The sequence below is a fragment of the Barbus barbus genome (genome assembly GCF_936440315.1).
Source record: "Barbus barbus genome assembly, chromosome: 13".
NCBI classification, from domain to species: domain Eukaryota; kingdom Metazoa; phylum Chordata; class Actinopteri; order Cypriniformes; family Cyprinidae; genus Barbus; species Barbus barbus.
The window spans coordinates 2909432-2937173 of NC_136741.1; the positions used below are offsets into that span (position 1 = coordinate 2909432).

At 36.3% G+C, this 27742-nt stretch overlaps 2 protein-coding genes across 3 annotated transcripts; one reads left to right on the forward strand and one right to left on the reverse strand.

Moving 5' to 3' along the window:
* The first annotated feature begins 20 nt into the window (after positions 1-20).
* faah (fatty acid amide hydrolase) lies at positions 21-13587 on the forward strand. 2 transcript variants are annotated; one of them, XM_079431791.1, is made up of 16 exons: positions 21-590; positions 1170-1283; positions 2176-2316; positions 2394-2527; positions 3107-3313; positions 4820-4860; positions 4949-5073; positions 5163-5288; positions 5520-5617; positions 5717-5816; positions 5942-5985; positions 7703-7742; positions 8666-8774; positions 10219-10364; positions 11390-11548; positions 12989-13587. In XM_079431791.1, exons 1-15 carry the CDS (start codon positions 378-380, stop codon positions 11522-11524), a joined length of 1773 nt encoding a protein of 590 aa, XP_079287917.1. In that variant the 5' UTR covers positions 21-377; the 3' UTR covers positions 11525-11548; positions 12989-13587. The 2 variants fall into 2 exon arrangements, with proteins under 2 accessions (XP_079287917.1, XP_079287918.1); XM_079431792.1 differs by lacking the exons at positions 21-590; positions 1170-1283 and adding an exon at positions 1294-1358 and having other exon boundaries at positions 12989-13396.
* Positions 13588-20321: 6734 nt separating this feature from the next.
* On the reverse strand, positions 20322-23643 carry LOC306879308 (diencephalon/mesencephalon homeobox protein 1-B; the record flags this gene model as incomplete). The annotated part of the gene is made up of 4 exons (XM_079432136.1): positions 20322-20734; positions 21720-22092; positions 22965-23143; positions 23490-23643. 4 exons carry the CDS (start codon positions 23641-23643, stop codon positions 20322-20324), a joined length of 1119 nt encoding a protein of 372 aa, XP_079288262.1.
* Positions 23644-27742: the final 4099 nt, after the last annotated feature.

Here is a 27742-nt window from a genome sequence, read left to right on the forward strand (position 1 = left end):
TAAAGAGTTTCATGTGAAGAGAGACGCTCCACCTCCGTCAACTTCCGGTTCACGGTGTCTACCACCTCGGCTGTAAATAAACATATTTAGAGTGCTGCCATCATGATGGCAATTTTAATTGCTTTGCAATGGGTGGAAAAGGTTTTAATATGCTCTGTTTCTTTATCAGTTTAAGGTCAGAAAGATATCCTGTATGTATGAAGTGCTTCAATTAAACTCAAGATTAAGTCATATGGGATGTCAGGCTAAATTTATGTGGGTCCCAGCACATGTTGGCATTACTAAGCTATTATTTGATCCACACTCCGGAGCAGAGGGAGGCGGTAATGCACCAAAAACTGGAGAAAGAAGGCATTACTCTTCTCTGAGCAGCAGTTATGGACGGCTTTGATGCGCAGCAGCTTATATTAGACATGAATATTAACTGGACGCCGGTGATTGCAGCCACAGTTTGTGGTACAGGTGCATTATATCTCTTCTTGAAATGGAGAAATTATCAGAAGATTCAGAAGAAAATACTAAATGCACGGAAAAGACGAGATAAATCACTTCAACTGGCTGAACAAGCCGTGCAACAATTTAAAATACAGGTATGAAAACTAACATGCATCTGTTATTCATGCAATATATGAAGAGTTCATTGTGCATCCCAGTTAATCTCAATCAAACAGTTGTTTTTTGACTAGGTAACAGCTAACTAACACAAAAGCATGATAACATAATAATAATAAAAACCTGTTTTTGCAAATAAACTCTTCATATATAGAGTAAGTGTTTATGAATGTGATTTTCATGTATGCAGATTCTAATGTTGTCACAATGAAATCGCCCACTACTGCAAAATGTAAACAAAGCAATTAAGAAACAAACTAGTTTATGAAAATGAAAGGTGTAACAAAAATCCACTTTTTTTCTGTGCTTGTGCCAAACAAATATAATTAATACATGTAAACAAATAAAATTAAGTGGATTTAAATAATGCTTTAAATATATGAATAATCAAATTTAAATGAATTGCTAGAGAAAATAAGCATTTGTGTAATTGGACTTTTGACTCAAAACTAGTTACTGAGATTAAGCACCTGTGACAACTAGCCCCAGTCTCCTCTATTATAGATTGATTCAATAAACATCTGATTGTTTTGTTTGTTTTTCTCGCATCTTTCCAGAAGCCAGACTTTGAGGGCAGCTCTATAGTGTCTCTGTCTTTGTCTGAGCTCACTGGGAAACTCAAGGACGGCTCCCTGCAGCCAGACGCTGTGCTTTATGCCTTTATGGAAAAGGTTGTGACTGCTGCCATATTTTACAAGTGGATAAAGTTCTGTATGAGATTTATGAGTTTATGGCCAGCTTCAGAGGTTTACAATCAATGTTTTAATTGCTATCATTTTGAGACCTTAAGTCGTCTTGTGCAGTCTATTCTATACAACATTTACTAATAGTTTTAATCATATTTTTATTTATAATAGTATTATTAAAAAAAATCTCTTCTTAAAAGAGCATAAGCAGTAATATATTATTAGAAATGAAAGCTATAGCAATTATGATATTGTTGAACAACTGATTAATACATTTTAATTCATTTGAATTCAGTTGTACATAATGTGGGAATATAATATTGCTTTTCCTATATTGTATTTTCTCGTATATATATATGTATATGTGTGATCCTGGACCACAAAACCAGTCATAAAGGTAAATTTTTTTGAAATTGAGATTTATACATAATCTGAAAGATAAATAAATAAGCTTTCCATTATTGTATGGTTCGTTATGATAGGGCAATATTTGACCGAGATACAATTATTTGAAAATCTGGAATCTGAGGGTGCAAAAAAAAATCTAAATATTGAGAAAATCGCCTTTAAAGTTGTCCAAACGAAGTTCTTAGCAATGCATATTACTAATCAAAAATTAAGTTATGATACATTTACAGTAGGAAATTTACTAAATATCTTAATGGAACATTATCTTTATTTAATATCCTAATGATTTTTGGCATAAAATAAAAATTAATCATTTTGACCCATACAATATATTGTTGGCTATTGCTACAAATATACCAGTGCTACTTATGACTGGTTTTGTGGTCCAGGGTCACATATATAAAAGTGCACAGGACCAGCAGGAAAAGAAAATGCTTATTGTTGAGTTGTGTAATGCTGTACTTCAAAGGCTCTGGAGGTGAACAAGAATCTGAACTGCAGCACTGAGATCATAATGGAGTCCGTGGCACAGCTTAAAGACATCAGCACTCAAAAGAAAGGTCTTCTGTATGGAGTGCCCATCAGCATCAAGGACAATGTCGCATATGAGGTGAATATGATGGTTAGACAGGTTCAGAGAAGTGTCTTTGCTGTGTAATGTATGTAACATCCTGTTTGCGTGAGCAGGGTCGTGACGCTTCCTGTGGTGTGGTGAGTAAGTTGGATCAGCCTGCGCTTGGGGACAGTGTGGTGGTTAAGGTGCTAAAGAAGCAGGGCGCGATCCCGTTCATCAAGACCAACATACCACAAGGTCTTCTCAAGTGAGAAAACACTGTATTTCTGGGGGGTGGGGTATCAAATATCAAATCAATTGCAGGCCAAGGCAAAATTAATCTTTAGCAAGCAGGAGTGTATGAAGAGACCATGCAGTTAGGAGCTCATTTACTGGAGCATAGCCATAAAAGTGTTTTTTGTCTTTTAAACATTATTCATGACAGTTATCCCATTTATCCTCCATGTCAATGGACCATCAATTTAACATCTCATTTTCAACAAGGAAAAAATGATGCATTATTTATATTTTAAAGTACAGCTATAAATATAAAATTGTTTGTTGTTGAATTTTAATTTAACTTTTTTTTTAATTTAATCAAATATTTTGTCCAGAAAGGATCGTTTTGATTACTGTTTTTTTCTTTATTTAACTGAAATAAAATATTTGAAAAAAATTCAACTTATGAATATACCTATTGAAGGATGGTCTCAGCAGATCAGGAGGTTAGAAGCCTGTGCCACAACACAGGAACAGAGAGAGTGAAGGTTCTGGAAAGCTGCTTTGTATCATTGTATCCACTGTTGTTACCAAATCAGATCCTATGTGTTTGTATTTAACACTTTAGTTATGACTGCAGTAACCCCATTTACGGGCAAACCTTGAACCCCTGCAACCTTCAGAAGACCCCTGGTGGTTCATCCGGAGGGGAGGGAGCTCTGATTGGAGGAGGAGGCTCCATCCTGGGCCTAGGCACTGACATTGCTGGGAGCATTCGTATCCCAGCATCCTTCTGTGGGATTTGTGGATTCAAGCCCACAGCAAGGAGGCTAAGGTACATATGCATCTTTCAATGTGAGGTTACTGTATGTTGTGAGGAAAAGTTTCATATTCCAAAGCAAAGGGTCCACAGTAGGTTTTGGAAGTGTGATGTGTTGTAGATAGTTTCCTTTTAAATAAAGAACACGGTCAGAGACAGTCTTTTGAGTTTTTATTCTTGCAAGAAAGTCAGGTAGACAGCAGTGAGCTCCGCCATATGTGTGACATATGTTTTATACACGTTTGCCCTATTGTTTTCAATAGCTGTCTCCCAATATTACCATATAAAGCTAAGAAAGTGTGATAAGCACTTCTCACGTAGCGTCTTCCTGAAATCCTCATGATATCCTGTTTTTCTTAAGCAAGAACACGTAGGTGACATCTTCTCATATTCACTCTTAAACACTCACATATACCAGTTCATAATATCAAAGAAATATTGTAGTAAATGTATGGAGTAAACATGAATAATATTAAAATTCCTTACACTGATGCTTCTTACAGTAATTGACAACAAAGGTTTTAAAGCTTCTGTCCTACAAATGACCTCATGAAGAGTTGTGTGTGTCGTCTCAATGTAAATCATAAACGGTTTAAATATTTCTGTGTGTTTAAACAGTAACTGGGTTAACCATCCTATAGTTCTTTTAGCCATCAATAGCCATGTGCTCAGGTATTTATTAGAAATATGATGTAATGCTACAAATGTCCAGTTTTCAATAATCATTTGTTTAGTATAGAAAATGAAGGTAACAGGGTTGATCATTTAAGAGAAAGATCAAACAAAATATAAATTAATGTGTTAACACCGCTCCTAATACGGGAGGTGCGAAGATGACCAGTCATGTCCTAAACTTCTGAAACAACGGTGTCTTATATTTTAGAGCAGGCACTGTAATTTATGAATGAAATCAATTAAATCTGTATGTGTGTGTGTGTGTGTGTGTGTGTGTGTGTGAATACAATTCAGATGAAACCCCCTAATTCTTAACATTTTCACAAGTAACTATAATTTAATCACAATTTTGTTTTATCAGTAACTGTAACTGATTACAATTATATTTATTTTGTAATTAAATGACGTAATTCCGTTACATGTAACTAGTTACTCCCCAACACTGATAGTAATATTAACTAGAATGAATCAAAAGTAGCCTAATTGCTAATATATCAAGGGAATCACATTGCTAAATGCTTATAATAACATGTGAACAAAAACTTTATATGACTTTTATTATTAATGAGACGCAATGTAATGTCCGTTTATTTGCGTATGTGTGGCTGAATCTCAGAAAAACGTGTCTAGGTCATATTTTCGTTGACATGTAAATAAATGTGGCTTTGTAAAAATGCTTTATTTTATTCAAGCAATATATATTTTATTTTTATTGTGGGGTACAAAATTTCCTGTTTTTGATAAAGCATGATCTTGACAGATTGTTTGAAAGTCGCCTTTCAACTTTCACCTTAATCCACCTGTTTTTCTTGCTTTTTTAACATTTTTATTAATATTTATATTTAGCATTCAAGGAATCAGTTCATGCGTCAAAGGCCAGAAATCAGGTGAGATCATCCTTGCTGATCTAGGACTGAACGATACACTAAACAGAACATCATGTCATGTATTTCGTCTCATTGTGTTTGTTTGCAGTGCTGTCCTCTCTTGGCCCTTTGGGAAGGGACGTCGAGAGCTTGGCACTGTGTATGCGGGCACTGCTCTGCCAGGACATGTTCTCCTTAGACCCCACCGTCCCTCCCATACCATTCAACCAAGAGGTTCTGTATTAAATATCACACACCAGATGCCTGTATTTGTGATGTGAATGCAGAATCTATGATACCGGTACTTTGCTTTTGTTAAACAGGTGTATGAGAGCTCCGTGCCCCTGAAGATTGGTTATTATGAGAACGACGGGTATCTGCAGCCGTCTCCAAGCATGGCCAGGGCCTTCAGGGAGACTAAGGACCTGCTGGAGAGAGCGGGGCACACGGTACACAGACACACTGCATTAACAGTTAACTAATGGCAGCTTGTAGGTAAGAAAGAAAATGCCCTTTTTAAACCACACAACAGTGGTTATGAATTGGTCGTGAAAGTCTGAATGGTTTTCAGTCTACTATAGTGGACAGTGGACACCATACAACTAAGGGTTAAACGCTGTGTCAACACGTTATACATGTGTAGTAAAGACTTGAAAAACTTGTCTGATGTTTGATTTTAGCTGGTTCCAATGCAACCCCTGCGGCTCTACCATGTCTTCCATGAGTTGACTGTCAGAGGGATCTTGGCTGACGGAGGTCGTACCCTCCTTAGTCATCTGTATGTCTCTTATCAGCACATTCAGATTTCCATTTAAAACACTAGTCTCCGCTTATTGACATGTCTGTTGTGTATTGTGTGTGTTTCATGTGCTTTCAGGAATGCAGGTCCCATTGACCTGTGTCTCCGCGCTCAGGCCACCATGCTGAGCACTCCACGCTTCATAAAGAAGCTTGTTTCTTTTGTTCTCAAGCCTTTTGTAAGTGCTGTAATCGCAGTTGTTTCCTGCTTTTCATTTGCATCTAATTAAGCAATGAGTTGTTTTGGAAAGGGGATATTCAACCTAATCTGTTTTTCACTGGTCTTTATGTTTGTGCTCTTCAGTATCCACGGTTGTCTGCAACCATAGATGCAAGTCTTGGAGTTGGGTCAGTTATAGAGATGCACTTTTATTCATTTAGAATAATGTTGATAAATATAATTTTCTAGAGTGTAATTTAAATTGGTTACAATTTTTTAGAAAGTTTTAGAAAAAAATGAAATGCACTACCACTCAAAGTTTGGGATCAGTAAGATTTTTTTTTTTCAAAGAAATTAGTACTTTTATTCAGCGAAGATGAATTAAATTGATAAAGCAACAATTAAAAACTTTTACATAGTTAAAAAAAGCAAAATGTAAAAAAAACAGCATTTTTAAATTTTGTATTAATCACAAAATACATTTTTATCATGTTTTACACTAAAATATGAAGCAGCACAACTGTTTTCAACACTAATAACTCTCAGAAATGTTTCTTGAGCAGTAAATCAGCATATTAGAATGATTTCTGAAGATCATGTGACACTGAAGACTGGAGTAATGATGCTGAAAATACAGCTTTGACTCACAGGAATACATTATATTTAAGAGTATATTCAGATTTTTTTTTAAAGTTAAATTATAATACATTTTCACAATATTACTGTTTTTGCTGTATATTTATCAAATGAATGCAGCCTTGCTGAGCAGAGGAGACTTCTTTCAAAACATTAAAATAAGACTTTCCAATCACAAACGTTTTTTTGTTAACAACTGTTTATTAAGTTTTATTTTGTGGAACAGTAGTACAATACAAAAAGCAGCTGCCTTTATCTAAAATAGTAATATTTAAAGTCCTCCGCACCAATATTAGGACATCCTTGGTTTTAGTATCCGAAGATGAGTGAGATACCACTTCATAAAACGTATTGAAACCTCCTCTTTCAAATGGGATTCTTGAACTAACACTATATCAATCTTCCTTCTTCGCAAAAAATCCAGAAAACCTGTACGTTTGTGAGGGGAATTTATCCCGCTAGAGTCGGGAGCCACGTCGGTAGTGATCTTTTCAAAAAGCCCATAGGGTCGTCCTTTTCGGATCCTTCAGGCAATCTAACCAGATGCAGATTGCTGCACCTATTGTGATCCTGTAAGTCCACAACCTGTTGCTTGAGCGCTGCTACTCGCCTATCATGATCTGCGACGACTTTCTTTTGTTTTCACATCTCCCCTGTAAGAAGATCCAGTTTAGAGCATAGCGACTGAACAACTGACATGTGAGAAGCGAACTCGTTCCGCATCGCCGTCAACTCTGTCCTCAAAGTGTGTAACCGTGTTCAGCATCTTGTCCATCATATCGCTTGAGTTCGGTGACTTGGATTTCTTCTTAATCGGAGAAGCCGATGGAGACAACTCCTGCTGTTTACGACTGCATGCCATCAGGTAAAGCACAACCAATGAATAAAACTTAAAACAAAATGAAAAAATCAGCAAAAAGAGGCCAAACGTACGGAGTGCTACTGGAGTGCGACTAGGTTCATGAGCACGACATGTGACTCCACCAATCACAAACTTTTGAATGGAAGTGTATTTTCGCCTAGAAATGAAAAAAATTATTTACTTTTAAAATTAATTATTTACCCTTCAAAACCTCAAAAATGACTTTTTTTTTTTTTCTTCTATTAAACTTTTTTTTTTTTTTTCATACAGCATAATATATATTCACAGTCTTCAGATGTCTTCTGACAGCTTTGTGTTTGTGCAGAATTTAAATGAATTTTTGGGTAAACTGTTCCTTTAGTATAATACTGTATATATAAATCAACTTGTTTTTCCACCTTTTTAAGGTCTGTGGCAGAATTGTGGAGACAACATGCAAATATTGAGGTAGTCTTTTATGGTTTTTCAACAGCTTTCATCAACACCACTGAAACTAGAAATGATTATCAACTTGATCAAGACATGGTTTTTACAGACGTGGTTTTATGTTGATGTTTTTGAACTGAGGGGGGCTGTAAGAGACCTTTGTTCTCAATGCTCATTGCTATAGTATACTAAACCATGCACAGCGATGCGGTTTTCTTGCATTATACATAATGTAAAGTTTGGAAGTGCGTTGGTTCAGGAAAGTGTGCTACCAGGATGGTGTGTCCATCAAAACACCGGGGATCCAGTACTCAATCCATGATCTTTATTCATCAACAGAGGCATAGGAAGCAAAGCATAGTTGTATGAATCAAATATAGAGTTGAATGCTTTCTATAAACAAAAGACAAAGAACCAATCTTAAATATAATTAACAACATAGGAATTCAAGCAATTGTTACAAATTATATAATCCAATTAACTCAACACTAAACAGTTTAACAATCAAATAGGACCACTGATACATATGAATGATAAATCACATGCAACTCAAACATACATAACCTCAAGAATTAACATTATATAAAACAATGCCAAAGAAATAAACTTACAAAGTCAGGAACACACAACTCTACAAAAAGCTCTCTTTGAGGAGAAGGAAAATGACCAAATCCTGATGAAAACCAACGTACACCTAAATGGCGTCTTCACGTTGGCGTATCTTACTCAACAAATAGCTATATAGCCTCACGCCTTCCTCAACTCCTAAATTGGACATTCTTCTGCCAAATTGACCACATTCTTCACCTCTTGTGTCTGAACTGTATTTTACATGCTGTTTATGATATTGTGTTTTTGTTCCAGTGTATTGTTGTGACAGTGTTAAGCAATATGAAAGATTCTTCTTCTGACGTGATTGCAAAAGGTTTTTTTCTTATCTGTAGGAATACATTCAGGAGGTGATAGCTGAGTGGAGGAGACTGAATGTGGATGTATTGTTGTGTCCCATGCTTGGACCAGCCTACAATTTCCATTACTGTGGGAGACTCAACAGTACTGTCTTACCTCATATTTACATGACCATTACATTTTCATTATTATCTTTGTGCCTGTAAACCCAGGCTTGACCATTTTTTGTGATGAAATGCAATTTATATATATGTGTGTGTGTGTGTGTGTGTGTGTGTGTGGATATGAATGTCTTTTTTTTTTTTTTTTTTTCTTGTTAGTCACTGCATCACATCTGACGTCTCGTTTTTATTTTTTAGGTTGTAATTCCTTCAGCATTACTAGTTAGTCTGACTAGTAAAATATTATTTTTTGACCTGTCATACGTCTCCCTTTGATTAGATCTTGATGGTTGCAGTTCACCCTCAGACTATCCATGTCGATGAGTTTGTTTCGTCATGGGAAAAGATTTGGAGAAATGTAGCATCACATCACTTGTTCAACAATGGATCCTCTGCAGTGAATGGGTGCCGTCAGAATGAGTTTAAACCGCTGATAAAAAAACATCACAATAATCCACACCACTCCAGTCCATCTATTAATTTCTTGTGAAGTGAAAAGCTGTGTGTTTGTATTAAAAAAACAACTAATTAATCATTAAGATGTTTTTATCTTCAAACTGCTGCTTCCAGCTAAAATATGAGTCCTCTATCTATAATATTGCTTTCTCCGGTCCAAAAGTGGTCTCGTCGTACTCGGAGAGAAATATGCACAGATCAAGCACGCTTACAAGCTAAAATAGTTCTAAACAAATATGTGGGTGGATTTTGATGTGAGACTCAACAGAGGTTGGACTTTTTCACTGGAGGAAGCCTTATTATAGATTATGGACTCATGATTAGGCCAGAAGCAACGCTTTAAAGTTAACATGCTTTAATTATGGATTTGTTTCTTACAAACACGCAACTTTTGGCTTCACAAGTTCTCACAAGTTAACTGATGGACTGGAGTGGTGTGGATTATTGTGATGTTTTTATCAGCTGTTTGGACTCTCATTCTGACGGCACCCATTCACTACAGAGCATCCACTGGTGAACGAGTGATGGAATGCTACATTTCTCCAAATCTGTTCAGAAGGAGAAACAAACTTATTTTGAATAAAAACGTATTTGTTCAGAAGAAGCAGCAAACTTATATATCCTCGAATGCCCTGAGGTTGAGTACATTTTCAGCAAATTTTCATTTTTGGGTGAAATATTCCTGTAACATTTATTATAAAATTTTTACTCTATTTAACTTGTAATGCTGAGGGAATGAAAATGTACTTGCATTACCTACTGTATGTGCCAATTTTATACTTCCTGTTAGTGGGTTACTTAAAAGCGGTCAAGAATTGTGCTAATGTGGATTGTGTTTCTGTGTCAGTTTGAAATCGTGTTGTACGTTTCTGCAGTTTAATGTTACTTATTTACTCGACCGTAATGATTTTAGCCTAATGTAAGGCCAGTAACAGTCACCTAGATGCAGTAAATGTTCTCTGCTCCTGAAGGTGCTGCCAGTTACACCAGCCTGTACAACCTGCTGAACTTCCCAGCCGGGGCCGTGACCGTGTCTACAGTGACGGAGGAGGACGAGGCACAGCTTCCACAGTACACGGGTACCCATGGGGACGTGTGGGACAAACTCTTCGTTAAGGTACGTTTTTCCCAGTGCAAGACCACTGAGGTAAATTGACATTAAATGCAAATGTAATTTTAGTCAACCTTAAAATACTGTAAAAAACATTATGTGGGTTGAATGCCTGACTACCACAAGGAGGCAGTGTAGTCACAATTACAAAGAAGGAACCACACAGCAAGAGGCAGACTGACATGTTTTATTAAACAATAAACTTTATAATTTTATTAAATATAATGCTCTTATAACTTGGGAAAAAACGTCGTAAAGCCATATATGACACTGTGTATTTTTGGGTCATTCTAATCTAAAAAGACTGCGCTATTTGATCCAGATGTTTTTATTTTATTTAATAATTCCAAACAAGTAACAGGTGTCAGAACATTGTTTTTCTATGGCCATTTTTTAAACTATTAGCCCAATCCTAAATATAGGATGACAATCTTACATAGTGCCAATAGTTTACTATGTTTTCATATGTGTTGAAGGATGGAGGAAAAAATGTTTAATCATGTAAAATGTTTAAATTTAATTTTAATTAATTTAATATTTTAATTTAATTGTGATTGGGTGTAATTGTCAGTGTAGAAACGACTGTAGAGATTTATATGAATGTAGGAATTCATTTTACAGTCAATAATGTTTCATTTTGTGTTAAAAATACAGTTTTTGTTTTTGCTTTAATTTTGTATTACAAAGCAAATCCAAGTTAATGGTTAATTATATTAGTACTATGGCATGGGATGAAAATGGGGCACAAAAAAACTTTTCTGCGTTTCTTTGTGTGTACTTCTGTAGCTGTACTTGTGAGGGGCAAATGTCCTCACTTATATAGTAAAATATCATGACAGCAAAATAGTGTGGCCATCACTAGTTAAAAAGTCTTATAAATCATGTTTCTATCAATCAGCACAGGTTTCTGTGTTGTTTTTATGGTTATGGGTAGGCCATTGAAATATAATTGAACTGATATAAAAACAATGGAAGTTTATGAGATGTCCCCAGTAATATATTGAAACGTGTGTGTGTGTGTGTGTTTTCAGGCGGTGAAGGGTGGCGTTGGTCTCCCTGTGGCAGTGCAGTGTGTATCTCTGCCGTGGCAGGATGAAATGTGTCTGCGCTTTATGAGAGAGGTTGAACAGCTTACAGCCAAGAGCAAACTCACCAGGAAACATTAATGACTGAAATATTGCTGCATACAGGTACATCTTAAAAAATTAGAATATTGTGAAAAAGTTACTTATTTCAAAAAGTGAAACTTTCATATTTTAGATTCTTTACATGTAAAGTAAAACATTTCAGAAGTTTTTTGATTTAATTTTGATGATTAGAGCTTACAGCTCATGAAAGTAAAAAATCAGTATCTCAAAATTAGAATATTTCCTAAGATCAATCAAAAAAAGGATTTGCAAAACAGAAAAGTTCAAGTTCTTTAAAGTATGTTCATTTCTGCGCTCAATACTTGGTCGGGGCTCCTTTAGCACAAACTCCAGCATCAGTGAGGAAGGGCATGGAAGCGATCAGCCTGTGGCTCTGCTGAGGCACGATTGAGCCTTCAGTTCGTCTTGATTGTTGGATCGACTGTTTCTCATCTTTCTCTTGAAAATGTCCCATAGATTCCATTTGGGGTTCAGGTCGGGCTTGTCGTCTGGCCAATCAAGCACAGTAATGTCATGGTCAGCAAAGCACTTGGAAGTGGTTTTGGCAGTGTGGGTAGGTGCTAAAGTCCTGCTGGAAAAGGAAATCAGCATCTCCATAAAGCTTGTCAGCAGATGGAAGCATAAAGTGCTCCAAAATCTCCTGGTAGACGGCTGCATTGACTCTGGACTTGATAAAACACAGTGGAGCACCAGCAGACGTCACGGCACCCCAAATCATCACTGACTTCAGAAACTTCACACTAGACTTCAAGCAACATGGATTCTGTGCCTCTCCACTCTTCCTCCAGACTCCAGACCTTGATTTCCAAATGAAAAGCAAAATTTACTTTCATCTGAAAAGAGGACGTTGGAGCACTGAGCAACAGTCCAGTTCTTTTGCTCCACAGCCCAGGTAAGACGCTTCTGACGTTGTCTCTGGTTCAGAAGTGGCTTGGTAGCCCTTTTCCTGAAGACGTCTGAGCGTGGAGACTCTTGATGCACTGACTCCAGCTTCAGTCCACTCCTTGTGAAGCTCTCCCAAGTGTTTGAATCAGCTTTGCTGGACAGTATTCTCAAGCTTGCGGTCATCCCTGTTGCTTGTGCACATTTTCCTACCCAAATCCTTCCTTCCAGTCAACTTTGCATTTAATATGCTTTGATACAGCACTCTGTAAACAGCCACCCCTTTCAGTAATGAGCCTCGGTCACTTACCCTCTTTGTGGAGGGCATCAATGTTCGTCTTCTGGATCATTGCCAAGTCAGCAGTCTTCTCCATTATTGTGGTTTCAAAGAACAAGAGATACCCAGAATTTATTCTGTAGGGATGGTCATTAATTGAAACTCAAATGTAAATATTCTAATATTTTGACTTTCATGAGCTGTAAGCTGTCTTTTTTTTTAAGTGTTTTACTTTACATGTATTGAATCTAACGTATGAAAGTTTGACTTGAAATGAGTGACAAAAAATATTGACCTTTTTCATGATATTGTAATTTTTTTAGATGTACCTGTATGGGCTGCTAACGGTTCAGTCCTAGGTGAGTCATGAGCAGGCCTGCACTGAATCTGTGACCGCAGAAACATCCACAGGTGTTCTAGGAAGCTCACAAATCCTTTGTTGTTCATCAAAAGCTTTATCTGATATGATGCTTTCAGCGAAGAACAAGTCTGGTAACTCTGTATGATGCAGTTTTACCATTGTACATTTCCTTAATGTTTACTAATGATTGCCTCTGTGATTGAAAAATAAGTACCATTCTTTTGTCCAAAACCTTTTTTCTTATTTCAATACTATAAGACATTTGTTTGTTTGTCAACCAGTGGTATACGGGAAGAATCGATGTGAAATCAGGTTTTATTTTGCACAATAACGTTTGGTGACGATTATGCTGCTGAAATTGCTCACCTTTAATAAAAAACAAGTAACAATAAATAATTTCTCACAATGTTATTGAAACTGTTCTAGAAGCAATGCAGCTTCATCAAGACCGAATGAGGATATGAATGTATCCCTTTCATTTCTGTATCATTTTGTATAATTTAATGCCACACAAGTTCATTAAAGTAAAAATGAATCAGAGCCGTACATCACGGGTTCACTGGAAAACCATCGTCCTTGCTTGGCTGTCATTAATGAAATGAGCGGCTCTCGTTTCTGTGCCCTGAATGATGACTTCGCTTGGAAACGCTTTAATGGGACTTAATGACACATGACGCCATCAGCTCCGATGTAATGTAAATATTTGTCTGTCCTGGGTTTTGTGCACATTATATACATCCTTCATTTACATTAATCATCAAGGATGGAAACTAATTAGGGACATTTTGACTTCCTCTTATTGTTCTCTTTCCTGTTTCACTGTTGAAATGGATCCTAATTCTAATTCTGGCCTGCAATTGTATATATAAAAAAAAAAAAATTGCTTTAATAATGTAACATCTACAAATGCTGTGTTTAAAAGTTTGGAGATTTTTTTTTTTTTAAGAAATTACTACTTTGATTCTGCAAGGATGCATTAAATTGGTCAAAAGTGACAGTAAAGACATTTAAAATCTTACCAGTGTTCTCGGCAGTTAGAGACAACTAACTATATGGCACAAAAATTAACCCAGCACTCCTAAATCTGACAAAATGAGCATTTGAAATCCAAAAAACAGATTCAAAAGAAAGATTTGTTCATTGAAAGAGAGCACAATTCCAGTCTGTACCTCACACAAAGCAACTGTTCACACGCCAACCAAGGTCTTCATCACTTTAAAATCTGATATACTCAAATATTTTGGTGGGAAAAGATTTGTGCGTGATTGTTAATTGTGTCCAACTTACTCAATTCCTTAAGTTGTAGTTAAATTTGGAGATCATTGATTGGAATGAATAATAATTGTAGTTCTTGAAACTGATCAGTATAATGTATGCAGTTACACTTTAAGGTGCCTGTTACAGTGCGGAGTACAAGTACTGAGTAAAAAAACATGTAATTACTATAGGGTTTGGTTTGGCGACATTATACAGGAAGTACATTACTGTACTTATATATTCAGTGTCTCCATTCTCACATATTATACCTTAAAAATATCATTTGTAAGTCAAATTCAAATTTCATTTCAAAGCCTGTAATGGGTTGTAAATTAACTGTAAGTTGATTTTAAATTGTTTTTAGGCATTTGTTCAAATCAAACAATCACTTGTGTGGTAAGCAGAGATTTTATTAAAGTGACAGTTCACTGAAAAAATTAAAATTCGGTCATTTACTCACCCTCATGTTCAAAACAGCTGCTGGTTGCCCTTATCTTCCAAAGGGGACCATCAACTGATTGTTTCAGCAGAAGAGAAAAACTCATACAGGTTTGGAACAACATGATGGTGAGTAAATGATGACAGAATTTGGGTGAACTATCCCTTTATGGTAATAGTTATGAATATGATATTTGCACTAAAAGTAACAGGTGATTTTGATCAGCATTGGCTCTAAGTTCTGCATGAAGGCCCTAGAATCATGGTGACGAGTGTTTCTGAAGAAAAATTGTAGTTTTGAGATTACAAGCAGTGGATAAAACTGTGCAAATGTTTCACGCAGTACCTACAAACACCTGACTGGAAGTTGAAAAGTATGTCTGGCCCGGCACGTACAGTCGGATTAAGGGATAACGATGATTGTGAAGATTTCTGCGTTTCAACAGTCCAGTGATTCAGTTTTTGGCAGCTTTTGGGTTCTTATTGCACAAACGGGAAGCATCGCCTCTGGACAGGATTCTCTTTTCTCTCGCGCCGTTCTGCTTCTTTTCGTCTTTTCTCATTTTTTTGCTCTACGTCACAGCACCCCCCACCGCGCTTCTGCTACGTTTGAGTTTTCCTTTCTTTCCTTCGGCGGTGAGCTCGCCCCGAGGCCCTTACAGCCAAATTGGTTTACATTGGGAGATAAATGCTCTGCAAATGCGCTTAAACACATACAGTAAAACTGCAGACAGTGCGTATCGGGATTACCGACCAAGTCAGAGAGCCGCTGCTCGCCGAGTCTGTCTCATCCACTCTCAGGTAGAGCAGAGGAGGATTTAGCATATCCTTGCCTGTCAGTAATTCCTGGAATTATATAACGCCGCGGCAACAATAAAAGTCCGGTGGTATTGTGAAAGTATTGTTTTGCAGGGCTGGCAGAGCGAGTCGACGGGCGGGTCAGATGCAAGGGTATGTGCGCCGCTTTGCAGAGTTTTCTAGTGAGAATCCTGTCGAGGGGAATTATGTGGAATCTGCTTTAAACCTCTGAAGTGAGGAATGAATTTCTGCTGAGCGGCTTCTTCTGTTGTCTTAACGCCGAGAGCGGTGGAAGAGTTTTGATGTTTCATGTCACTCCTACCGAGAACGTTTTGCAAAAGTGATCGCGTTCAGTTTTCTGCTGCTTGAGTATTTTCTCTTTTTTTGTCTGAATGTGTGCACTCAAGTCATATCAGGAGCCTATAAATTCTGGTTTATTTACAGGGAGCGGGTCGCCTCTTGGAGGCAAACATGTTGAGATCACATGACCAGCTGAATGTTTTATCTTTGTAACCTCTGTGTAAACGGACAATTCTGCATGGAATAAATTATTCTTAGTGAACAGGATATTTTTTTTTACAATGTCATCAATAATTGAAAACAATTGCTATTGCATGTAGCCTACACTCTAAAAAAAAAAAGGTGCTATATAGCACTAGAAGTGGTTCTTGGCTCATCATCATAAGGGAACCACTTTTGGTGCTATATAGCACCATATCTTTAAAGGTGCTATACAGCACCTTTGTCAAATGGTGCTATGTAGAACCATAAGAGGTGCCATTTTGCATTGTTTCTTCAACAAAAATGGTGCTAAACAGCACCAACAATGGTTCTTTGGCTCATAAAGAACCTTTAAAGGGGCTTAACAGGTTCTTTGTATGGCAGTGGTGCTATATAGCACCTTAATCACACCAAAGAACCAATGAAGAACCATACAGAAGCTTAACAGGTTTTGTATATAGTAGCGGTGCTATATAGCACCTCAGTCATGCTGGAGAACCACTGAAGCACCAAGATTTGGTGCTATACAGCACCAAAAGTGGTTCCCATATGATTACGAGCCAAAGAACCACTTTTAGTGCTATATAGCACCATTTTTTTAGAGTGTACTTGAGTCACATGCATGAAATCTGTCATATTGTAGGAGAAAAATATTTTTTCTTGATCTTTTTATTTTTATTTAATAATGGGGATTGGTCTGCATCATGCGGGGGGTTTAATTGCAATAAACCTGAAATACACTGAGACTCTAAAATGTCGTATAACCGTCTAAAACATATACACACAGTTAAGTAAACATTGTCATTAACACATCTCTTGGCATTAATGCATGGTAGCCTATTTATTGATTGCGAGCTGCTCTGAAACTGTCTTGTGATTCCTGTTTTCTGGGTCCAATATTATTTCCTTTTTAGACAATAATTAATACTTTTGTTATACTATAAGATATTGAAGAGATTTTATGACCTTACATTAAAAAAAAAGGAAAGAAAAAGCAAAAAATTCTGACTTTTTTTAGGACACACGAACACACTTTATATTTGCACATGTACTCCTAAATCCATTTTACAGTTTGCTCGCATCTATCTTTAGTCTCAAACGCGATTGAAATGCTGGTACTGTTGGGCCCTGCTTCCTCCCCTCTCTAAAATAAGCATATCTAATAAAACTGCATGGGACTTTTGTAACATTAGATGAATACATTTAATACAAGACCGCCCACATTGATATGTAAATAGTGCCTGTTCAGAATCTTGGTTCGTCCTTTCACAGTGAGGCAATGAGGATATTGCTTGATACTATTGTTTCTAAACCCATTATAAAAGTGAAATAGGTGAAAGACAAGTGTAGCACATACAGCTCTGCAGATTCATTTATTTTATTTTTTTGTAGCAGCAGAAAAAAACAAGCAAATAGCATTTAAATATTTAAATAGTGTAGTCACCCTTAACTTTTTTTCTTGGCTGGGCACCCACTGAGATGGAGTTTAACTAATAAACTCCAACCCTCCCGAGTGTTAAAATCAGACACACCCCTCTGATATTTCCTGACTTCTCTACTTTATGCACATCCAGCAAGGTTAGAACAAAACTCATACCGTGCCATTGAAGCAGCCCTTTTTCACACTCCTTTATGGCTCCTCTAAAAGTCTTAGCCGTGTGGCAAAGGAGAGCTGTCACTGGGGAACCTGAGCCCATTGATGAACTGACAGCCACTGCCAGAATATGATCCTAATCCTGTTCCCAGCATTCTTTAACCCACTGCCGTCGCAGTACCGCCACATATTCAAGCAGCTGTCAACTCCCTATAAATCCCTATAACAGAGCACAACCCTGATACACATCAAAGAGCTCAAGACGACCTCAACAGCTTAACACACACACACACACACATAAGTAAAGACGAAAAAAGCACCCAACCCAAAAACGGCACTCATACACACAAAAAACGTTGGTTGTAACTGTCAAAGAAGAAATTTGACATCTCATACTTGGCATCAAGTTCATTTTATTGTGGTATAATTACATTAATGATCACTAAAGCAGTGGTTCTCTCAACCGGCTTTGCTTCATATTGGAGAATAACAAAAAACGCACATCACACTTTATTTATTTATTTATTTATGATCTTTATTTAAATGTGTACAATTACTAAAATGGCATAGACTTTGTTTTTTTTAAATAATTCATTTTTTTTTTATGGTTTAGACTGAATTAGAAAACTGACATTTTTATTAATTTTATTTAAATGTGTACAATTGCTAAAACAGCAGATTAAATAAGAAAATTTACAAATTTAAGTATTTTTATTTTATTTCATTTTAATGTATTTTTAATTAAGTTACTAAAATGGGACAGACTGAATAAGAAAGATAATGTTTTATTTTTTTAACAATGGCTTTCAAGTTCAAACAATTCATCCTTGTAGTGATAAAAATGTGAAGCCATATTTCATGGCCTAAAATGCACAGACTAAGAGGTGTTTTGTTTGTTTGTTTGTTTTTTGTGTACATTTACTAAAATGGCATAAACTGACATTTTATTTGTTTTCATTTAAATGTGTACAATTACTAAAACCGCATAGATTAAATAAGTTTAATCATTTTTTTAAATGGCTTTTAAGTTTAAATAATTCACCACACAAACCATGTTGTAATAAAAACATAAACCTCTATTTCATGTGGCCTGGACCATATTTTTATTCATTGTTATTTTCATAACTCCAAAAATATTTTATCCTTAAATCACATTTTAATGATTGCATTTAGTACTGATTTTCCCCCACTGTCAGTGACAAACTACTTGAGAACCAAGGCATTAGAGATGTTAACCATTATTATGCTTTTAATAAAGATCCTGTCTTTTATTCTCCATTTTCGTTCTGGAATGTGAATGAAATCCATGTTTTTAAATGCATTGCAGTGCCAGCATATAAAGTATGGGCTGTTAACAGGTGTCTGAACACGACATGTCTTCTCACTCCACTCCTCTATTCTTCCACTGGTAATCCTGACCCGTGTTAATCTGTTTACTGCAGAGCTGCCAAACCTGACAGGTGGGTGGTGACCGTCTCGCTGAGGCTGATGTGGTTGATGGACTCATTTTCTGCCACGGTGTTTTAAGCTTTTCATTGGATCGGTTATCTAGATGAGTATGGATGTGAAAGAGGGAAAAGGCCAGACAGAGGAAGCACATATACATTTAATTTGTGTGTTAACCAGGTTAAGTTTGCCATTTATTTGTAATGGTGTACAGGTAATGCAGTGCATGTGGATTAAAAAGCTAATTTGAGAGAATAAAGATGGAAAAAGGGGCATGATTAAAAATCTAATCCAAGTGAAATCTAAAACAAACCTAAATTTATGTCAGTGATTGTTGTTTTTCCACTGAGGAGAAATGTATTCCTGCGATTTACTTTCATTATTTTCTTAAACCTTTAATTATGATTTGTGCATTTCGTAGGGCAGTGTATCTAATTCAGATGTTAATATTTTATTAATTTTAATATTTAATTATTCAGTTTGAAATGACAGAAATCTAAAGGATAACTTAATGACTGAGATCATTTTTTGTTTCAATTGTGGATATGTAAGAAATGCATGACTTTTTTTAAACTTTTGACATTTTAAAGTTTAACTTTCAAACTGCATGTTGATATGAATGTGACTCAGTGGTAGAAAATGCATGTGCAATAAATTATTAGGCCCAACAGAAAAGAAAAAAAACGTGAAAATCTGAAATATAGACTCAATAATACACTAATTACTGTTACACATTCAGTTTATATATGTGGTTTATTCCCTTTCATTTCACTGATAAATTATTCACATTTATTTAAACAATTCAGGGATATCCCATAGACTCTAAATGGACAAAACACATGGCATGATGTCAGGAACGTCAGTCTGAAGTCTTTCTGATGTTTGCAGGGGCTTCATCCATGCGCTTTATGTCCCTTTATAACATCCACAGACAGTGAAGACAATTAAACTTCTTCAAATATACAAACAGGAGGCTTCACTAACCTTCTACCAAGGCTGTGGACCTGAATAAGCCTATTTACAGAAATTAATTAATGTGCTTTTTTTTGTTTCAAAGTGCAAAGCCAGGGGTGTTTGGAAAAATTAAAACCTCTGCCATGCAGCCGGACCAAAACACTTAAAAGTCGTCCAAACTTCTCCACTCCGCCATGCTATATAATAATGAAACAGCTCCAGTTGTTGATTTGAGCACACTAATGTGATGTAGATCCTGAACACAAGACGTCGACGCAGAAATGCATTGATTTGCGTAAATCAGAGGTCAGTTTGGAAGCGTGTCCAAGCCGAGTGATGCAGCATGCTGCTTGGCCCTCAGACGCAGGTTCTCGATGCTTGTGGTTTTGCTGTTGAGGGCCGGTAGAGCACCGGAGCCCTGCAGCAGAGGGCTGCTCCACATCTGCTGGGCCTGGGACAGGGTCTGGTAGTAGGGCTGACACGGCAGGGATCCCAGCGGAGACGCCATGTTCACGTTCACACCCAGGTAGGGTAAGGAGGATGGCGCGGTCACGTCGAAGGCGGGATAGTGCATGAGGTTGTTGGTGGTGGCCATGTGCTGGCGAAACTGTTCCTGCAGACGGAACAGACTAAGAGGAGATGAAGCGTAGGAATTGGTCTGAACCACTCCGCCGTTGACTCCACTGGAGGAGGGAAGAGCTGGAGAACCCAGCGGCTCATCTGAGGAGAGAGAGGAGACAATGTAACTGTTAACCCCAAAGACCCCATTTTTAACCCTATTTTTTTAGTGTGAAGAAAACTGTAATAATATAAAGAACCTTTTTCGCTATAAAGAACCTTTTGTGCAGTGGAAAGGATCCATTGATGTTAAAGGTTCTCCATCAAATCAAAGGAGCCCAAAAAGAACCTTCATTTTTGACCCACCAATTTGATCGATTTTATATATATATATATATATATATATATATATATATATTGTGACTTTTTCCTGAAGTAGAGTCATGAACATGCATACAGAGTTTTAACACTCTGTGTTGTGGAATTTGCATACAATTTGTTATGATTGTGATATTTCCGGGTCAGTTTGACCAAATTTCATGGTTAAAGGTGGTTGCAAAAAAAAAAAAAAAATTATGTCATGACAGTTTTTCAACTATCTCTATAGGTGTCATCATTTACTTTTATGCAATTGAATGATTCTTTTATTTGAAGAAACTTGTATATATTTTTTTGCATGCAGTTTCACTTGGAATCAAAATCATGATCTCGTGTTTTTTCTTAATTTTTGTTTTGTTTTGTTTTTTTGTTAAAAAAAATGTATGTGTGAGAACTATTAATGTTCAAAGTTTAATGTTTTACCTAATTGATTGATTTAGCATTTTTCATATTTACGATTTTTGGTGAATTATTTTGTCTCCAATTTGACCCTCACCATAAAAACTGGACCCACATTTTTAACATAATAGTAAAAAAAAAAAAAATCTGAAATTGCAATTCCATCGTTATTTACTGTTATGGTGCCTTTTTTGACATTTTTTGGAGCTGGACCATTCAGTTTTTCTCCTTCTGTGCATCCCAGCAGAAAGAAAGGGCGAGGAAATGATGACATTCGTTTAATTTCTTTAATTCCATGAATTCTTTAATCTATTTGAAGGTGTTTCCTTTTGAACATTGTGAAGGAAAGATCATATATAGTTATTCATACCTGATTTAGGGCTGATTGGTTTGCAAAAAGGTGAACTGTCATCTGTAGTCAGGGTTGGCCCCGCCTCTATTGTTTCATCTTTGATGGACAGTGACTCATCCTCTCTGTCAGTCATGTCCTCAGCCCCTGACTCCGCCCCTGACTGCTCCGGTGATGTGACATTCACCTCTTCACTCAACTCACAGGGAGGGGGGCATGTGGGGCCACGCCCATCTGAAGGTGAGGGCGGGGCTTGAGCCTCAACAGGTGGAGCTTCTTCTTTCCCCTCTTCCTGGGCTCCCTCCATCCCAGCATCCTTCAGCTGCTGAAGCTGCTCTTTCTGCAGGCTGCGCTGCTTCTTGCGGAACTTCGCACGACGGTTTTTAAACCACACCTGTTAACATGAAGACATTGGTGTTTGCGAAACTTTAAAGATTGTGAATAACAGAATTAATTTGAATAGGGTACAAATCTTGACTAGTAGATATCACCATACTTCCTGGTTAATTATTCATAGTACATTAAGACAATTTTGTATTACAGTTTTCTGAAATCTTATGTTTGAATATGCAAATGAGGTATTGTCTAACTAAGTAATCAAGCATGAACTAATTTGCATACATTTCCAGAACAGAAATCTGAATGTTGGATGAAGCCAAGTTCAATTTTCTTGCTTCATTTTGTTGAAGGGTTTTTAAAGAAGGAATTTTATATTTATCTTTTTATCACTCCATTAATCCGATAAAAACAACATGAAATTTTTAACCATTTTGACTGTTTTTAGGGGAAAAAACGGGCAAATTATACAGGAACAAATCTCTCTGTAGATACCTTCAGAATATAAGTATAATTTCAAAACTGTGAAGTTTAGTGTATGTAAGTGCTGCTGAATTTGAGATTTCTGACTTTCTGGAAAAATTAAAAGTGTAGTTTGACTGTTTTATTTCTACTAGTCTAAAAGAAGACATGTTTTGTAATCAAAATAGACCGAAGTCTCAAAATTGACCACTGCATGAAGAAAAAAACCCTAGAGTGTCTTAAGGTGTAAAGTATGTAACGATGTATAATTCTGCAAACAACCTGCATAGCTGACAAAGTTGAGTGTATGTTTTGATAGCATACTCATTTTTTAAATTATATATTTAATTATTATTTTTAATTAATAATATATATATATATATATATTTTTTTTGCACTTTTTGGTTCTTGCATGTATTATTGTAGGCTAACCCCACTGGCTGCTGTCCTCGCATGTTGTGAACTCACCTGTACACGAGCTTCGGGGAGGTTGGTGCACATGGCCAGACGTTCACGCATGACCACATCAGGGTAGTGAGTTTTCTGGAAAGTTTTCTCCAGCGCCTCCAGCTGCTGCGCGGTGAAGGCTGTGCGGCTGCGGCGCTGCTTTCTGTGCTGAGAGCCATAGCGCGCCTCCAAGATGATGTCTGGACATGTGCACGGTGATAAATTATGGTGAGTTTCATAATATGTAAATCAATCTATCTATCTGTCTATCTATCTATCTATCTATCTATCTATCTATCTATCTATCTATCTATCTATCTATCTATCTATCTATCTATCTATCTATCTATCTATCTATCTATCTATATCTATCTATCTATCTATCTATCTATCTATCTATCTATCTATCTATCTATCTATCTATCTATCTATCTATCTATCTATCTATCTATCTATCTATCTATCTATCTATCTATCTATCTATCTATCTATCTATCTATCTATCTATCTATCTATCATTATTTCAGGTGAGTGGATATGGCTTACCTGCCAGTCTCTCCGCGAGCGTGAGTGCGTGCACGGAGGGCCGGTAGTCGGGCGCGTGCTGCGCGTGCTGGGCGGCCTGTTGATGAAGGTTGTACATGGCGCTCAGAGAGTTCATGGCGTGCAGAGAGTAACCATTCACTCCGTAGTGCTGCATGGCGTCCCTCTGACCAACCACAGACAATGCAGATAATTAGTATACTGTCATGACTAAAATAATCATCTTATGAGTTCATGCTGCTTTTGATTGCAGTGTGGCATCCTAAAGGATTTTCAGTGTTGTCATGTTATAAAGCATATTTAGCATTTATGAAGAGAACTCAATAATGCAATTCTATTAGCAGAAATGTATTGTATTAACCTAATTTGCACCTCTTCTTTAAAATGTTTAAATACGGCACGCGCTTTACATGCATGTCATGTTTTACTATAAATACCATAAATGATTTATATCGCGCATATAGTAAAATTTAAGTTCAAATTAAATAATTTATCCCCCTCAAAAATGAATAAATATTTCTATGCTGTCTTTGACAGAATGTGCATTGCAATAAAGCAGACTCCTACAACATAAAAAGCTGTGTTTCAATATCTGTGTGTGTTCCGAAACTTTCTCTTCAGGTGTGTTTGTAAAAAGTTTTATCACATATTTTAAGCTACGCATTTTTTGCATTTTATTTAATTTGCATCGAATATTTTTTTAGTAATTTTCATAAGGGATTCTTTGTTGTGTTTTAAGCAAATAATATGGCTTTTTGACTTAACATAATAATAAATAGCATATTACATAACGGCAGCCAATAATATATCTGTTTTATCTGCCTGTAAATGGTATCTATTCACCTTTATCAAATTAATGTAAAAAATAATATGGGAAACACCGTCGTTTTTAATTCAATCAATCTGAGCGAAAGCATTTTATTGATGACATTCGTTCAGTTTGCAAACAGCCGTGAAAATCTCTGATGGATGGGATTATGACAGGTCGTCTATCAAATTAAATATAGGCATTTATATATAAATAATTCGTTTAGATAGATATTTAACAATTTGTATTAATTATTGCGCATTCTCTTTAACAAGAACTGGGCTCGAGGGCATATGATTAGACTATATCCATCTGTCAAATAATAAAATAAAAATGCCATAAACGACAGTTAATAATAATAATAATAATGATAATCATAATAAATAAATAAAAGCAGAAGACTAAAGTATTTTCACAAGGAGAATGTGTAATGATTTCCCAGTTTGATCAGTCTTTAATCGGTGATAATTGCCTACAGTGGGATTAATCTCTTTATTAGTCATTATTATTTTTTTGAAGCACGAATAAGCAACCTGAGGGTTTAGTCCTCACTAAAGAGCCCGTGGCATTGTGTCACTGACACTGAATTCTCCAATGTAATCATATTCCAGCCACATGGGAATACTTTAATTCGGCTGAACAAAAAGTGCTTTGCTAAACATTTACTTTGCCTCCCAGTGTTAGGCTCAGTTGTGCTCTTTCTGTCCTTCATCGCCTCTGGGCTGATTCTGCTGGAGATGCATGCATTTATAAAAGCTGCTCCAGTCGGATCGCGTCTAATGTCAAATAGCTTTCATTGCCAGCCTGACATGATGGGAGCTAGTTTGTGTTCGAACACAGTTCTTTAACAAGCTACAACAACACGACACAATTTGTATTTTTTGTTTAAAATAATTTTAGGCGATTGACATAAAATACAGATTACATGTGTCCTCTTTTTTTTTTTTTTTACTTTCCATTATAAGTAATCTAAAAACACTGCTTAATGTACATTCAGAATAAATACATATTTTAATATAGGCCTATTTAATATTTATAAAATATAACCTACTTCATGTAGCTACTAAATATATAAATCAGTTTAATAATTTCTAAACTGAATCTATAAAGCATTAAACACTGTAAAAAATGGTTAGAAAAATATCTATATTAATGTTTATTTTAAAAGGTCAGAATTTTATTAAATAGGCCTAATAAAACGACTAAATCATCTTGAATGATACAAAGTAATTTATAAATCCGATATTGAACAACAATACAACGTTTGTTAAAATTGTTATGAGGTTTACATTTACAGTCTAGACTTTAAAAGACTATGGGACCTAAAAATAGATTGAACAAAAAATTTAGATTTCAAAAGGATTTAGTTTTATAGGCTATGAGTGAGTTATAATTTCTCAGTTTTATGCTTTATTTGATGAAAGCAGATATTCACGTTCATATGAATTTTAAAAGTGGTTACTCACCTCTGAGAAGTTTTTTTCTCCTCCGAACAGTAATTTATCTGACAATTTACGCAGCTAATCAGAAGTGATTTGTCCCAGTCTGTAGTTTTATATCCTGTTGGAAGTCAAAAGTATCCGAGACTGTTTACAGCTGCTCTGTTCTGAGGAGTGTTTGATGTTAGTCCTCAAAAAATATCACAGGCTCCCCAGGTCAGCGCTCCAGGAGGTCCCGCCCACCGACCAATGAGGAACGCGATGAGATCACAGAAGAACCTCATTGGCCAATTTCACTGTCAGTCACTGGTTTCCCTTCACCTTCAGTTCCAGCAGTTTTCACGGGTTGATGCTGACCCGTGCAACGGTATGCTTTTCTGCTGTCTCCATAAAAATAGGACTAAATCAGTTAAGAAATAATGGATAGCTGTTATCATAACTAATAATCTTGAAATGTTAAACCTCTAAAAATGTGCTATGATTGCAATTGCATTTCTCATAAACAAATATGATTTATTATTGTTAAACCATTAATAAACTGCAAAAACAAATGTACAGTTTAGGAACAGCCTATCGGTGAAGCTACTAAACATGTTGTTTTTCAGGCTGGATAATTATGAATTGTACATGAGATGTGGAGGAGAAAACTGTTCTGAAGGAGTTCAGTCTATTATTTGCGTTACAAGCTGTTTTTAAGAGGGACCGAAGCAAAGAAGGTGGAGAGAGAATGAGATCTCTAATAGATGGCAGAATCTCTCCCGGCCTGGAGGATTTAAAGAGACAGCCTTTAAAACAGTCTTAAAATGACGGATGCTAAGAGGATTAAAACAATAATGCCCTTCTCTTCTTAAGGCTTTTTTTAAGATTTCTTCTTTTCAGAGAGAGAGAGAGAGAGAGAAAAACGTTTAGGCTGGAATTAAGAAGTGGTCCTTAAATGTAAAACTTGCATATTTAGTTGATATGCTGGGATAAATCGGAGATTCGGGGTGATATTTTCAGTCTTTGTGAATTCATTAAAGCCTTTATTGATGGGGCACTTTAAATATTTTCTGATAATTCTTTTATGTTTTATGTTTTTATTTAAAAAACGATTGTATTTATTTTCTATTAAACGAAATATTGCTACCTCCTTACATGATAATCATCTAAAATGGATTAAAATTTTACTGATCTATCCGAACTTCCTCCTGTTCCTAGTGTTTTGTGCACATCTGCGTGCATTAGGGTCTAGAATAAAATCCGATTAACTTTTGAACCAGTGGAAATAAGAAGTTAAATAGGGGGTAAATCTGGGTAGTGTCTCTTTGTAAAGACCATTTTTAAGGCAATTAAAGCGAGAAGGAATTCCTCAGTGTCTCAGACTCTAATGCACATGTGTCCAGCACGTCTCAAGGGCTTGTGAGCCACTAAAGAAATCCTACTGGCTAAAACTAAATATCATTTAGGGTTTCTCCTTAGGCTTGGCGATTTTTAATGACAAATTTAAGTGCTTACCAACTATTAATAATTATGCTTTTTTCATGTCACTGTTGTTAGGCCAGCTTCTCTGACACAAAATGCATCCTTAGCAGTAGTAAGGTAGGCCTGTGTATTCAGTTTGATAGCCTATGACATTATATTACAGCCAACTGTTGAGATTTCTTTGTTTATAAATATCTATTTAGCAGGGGATTATAGAGATTGAGAAAAATTAATTTCATTACTGTGGCATTTGTTATACAGTATTGTCTCTCAACTCGGTGACAGGTGCAAAAAAGTGAATGAATGTTTTCTCCAATTCGATTTCAGTGTGAACACTCTTTAATCACAAGCAATTTTAGCAACACTTGCCTCTACAAACATCACTGGGCTAATCAAAGTCGTTTTCCTATAATACATTGGCTACTTAGGCCAATAAAAATTCTAAAGTTGAGTCCTTCTGTTTTTTGCACTGACCACCATTTTTAACCATTTTTGCTGTTCTGGTCCACATCTCTGTTATTCGGTCTCCGTGGACGCTGTTCTGTGGC

Bases quoted from the DNA above. Each gene is read 5' to 3' on its own strand.
- faah (XM_079431791.1), top strand. From the start codon at position 378: ATGGACGGCTTTGATGCGCAGCAGCTTATATTAGACATGAATATTAAC. The intron at 591-1,169 runs GTATGAAAACTA...GCATCTTTCCAG, and splicing joins TGCAACAATTTAAAATACAG to AAGCCAGACTTTGAGGGCAG. The intron at 3,314-4,819 runs GTACATATGCAT...ATTTATATTTAG, and splicing joins CCCACAGCAAGGAGGCTAAG to CATTCAAGGAATCAGTTCAT.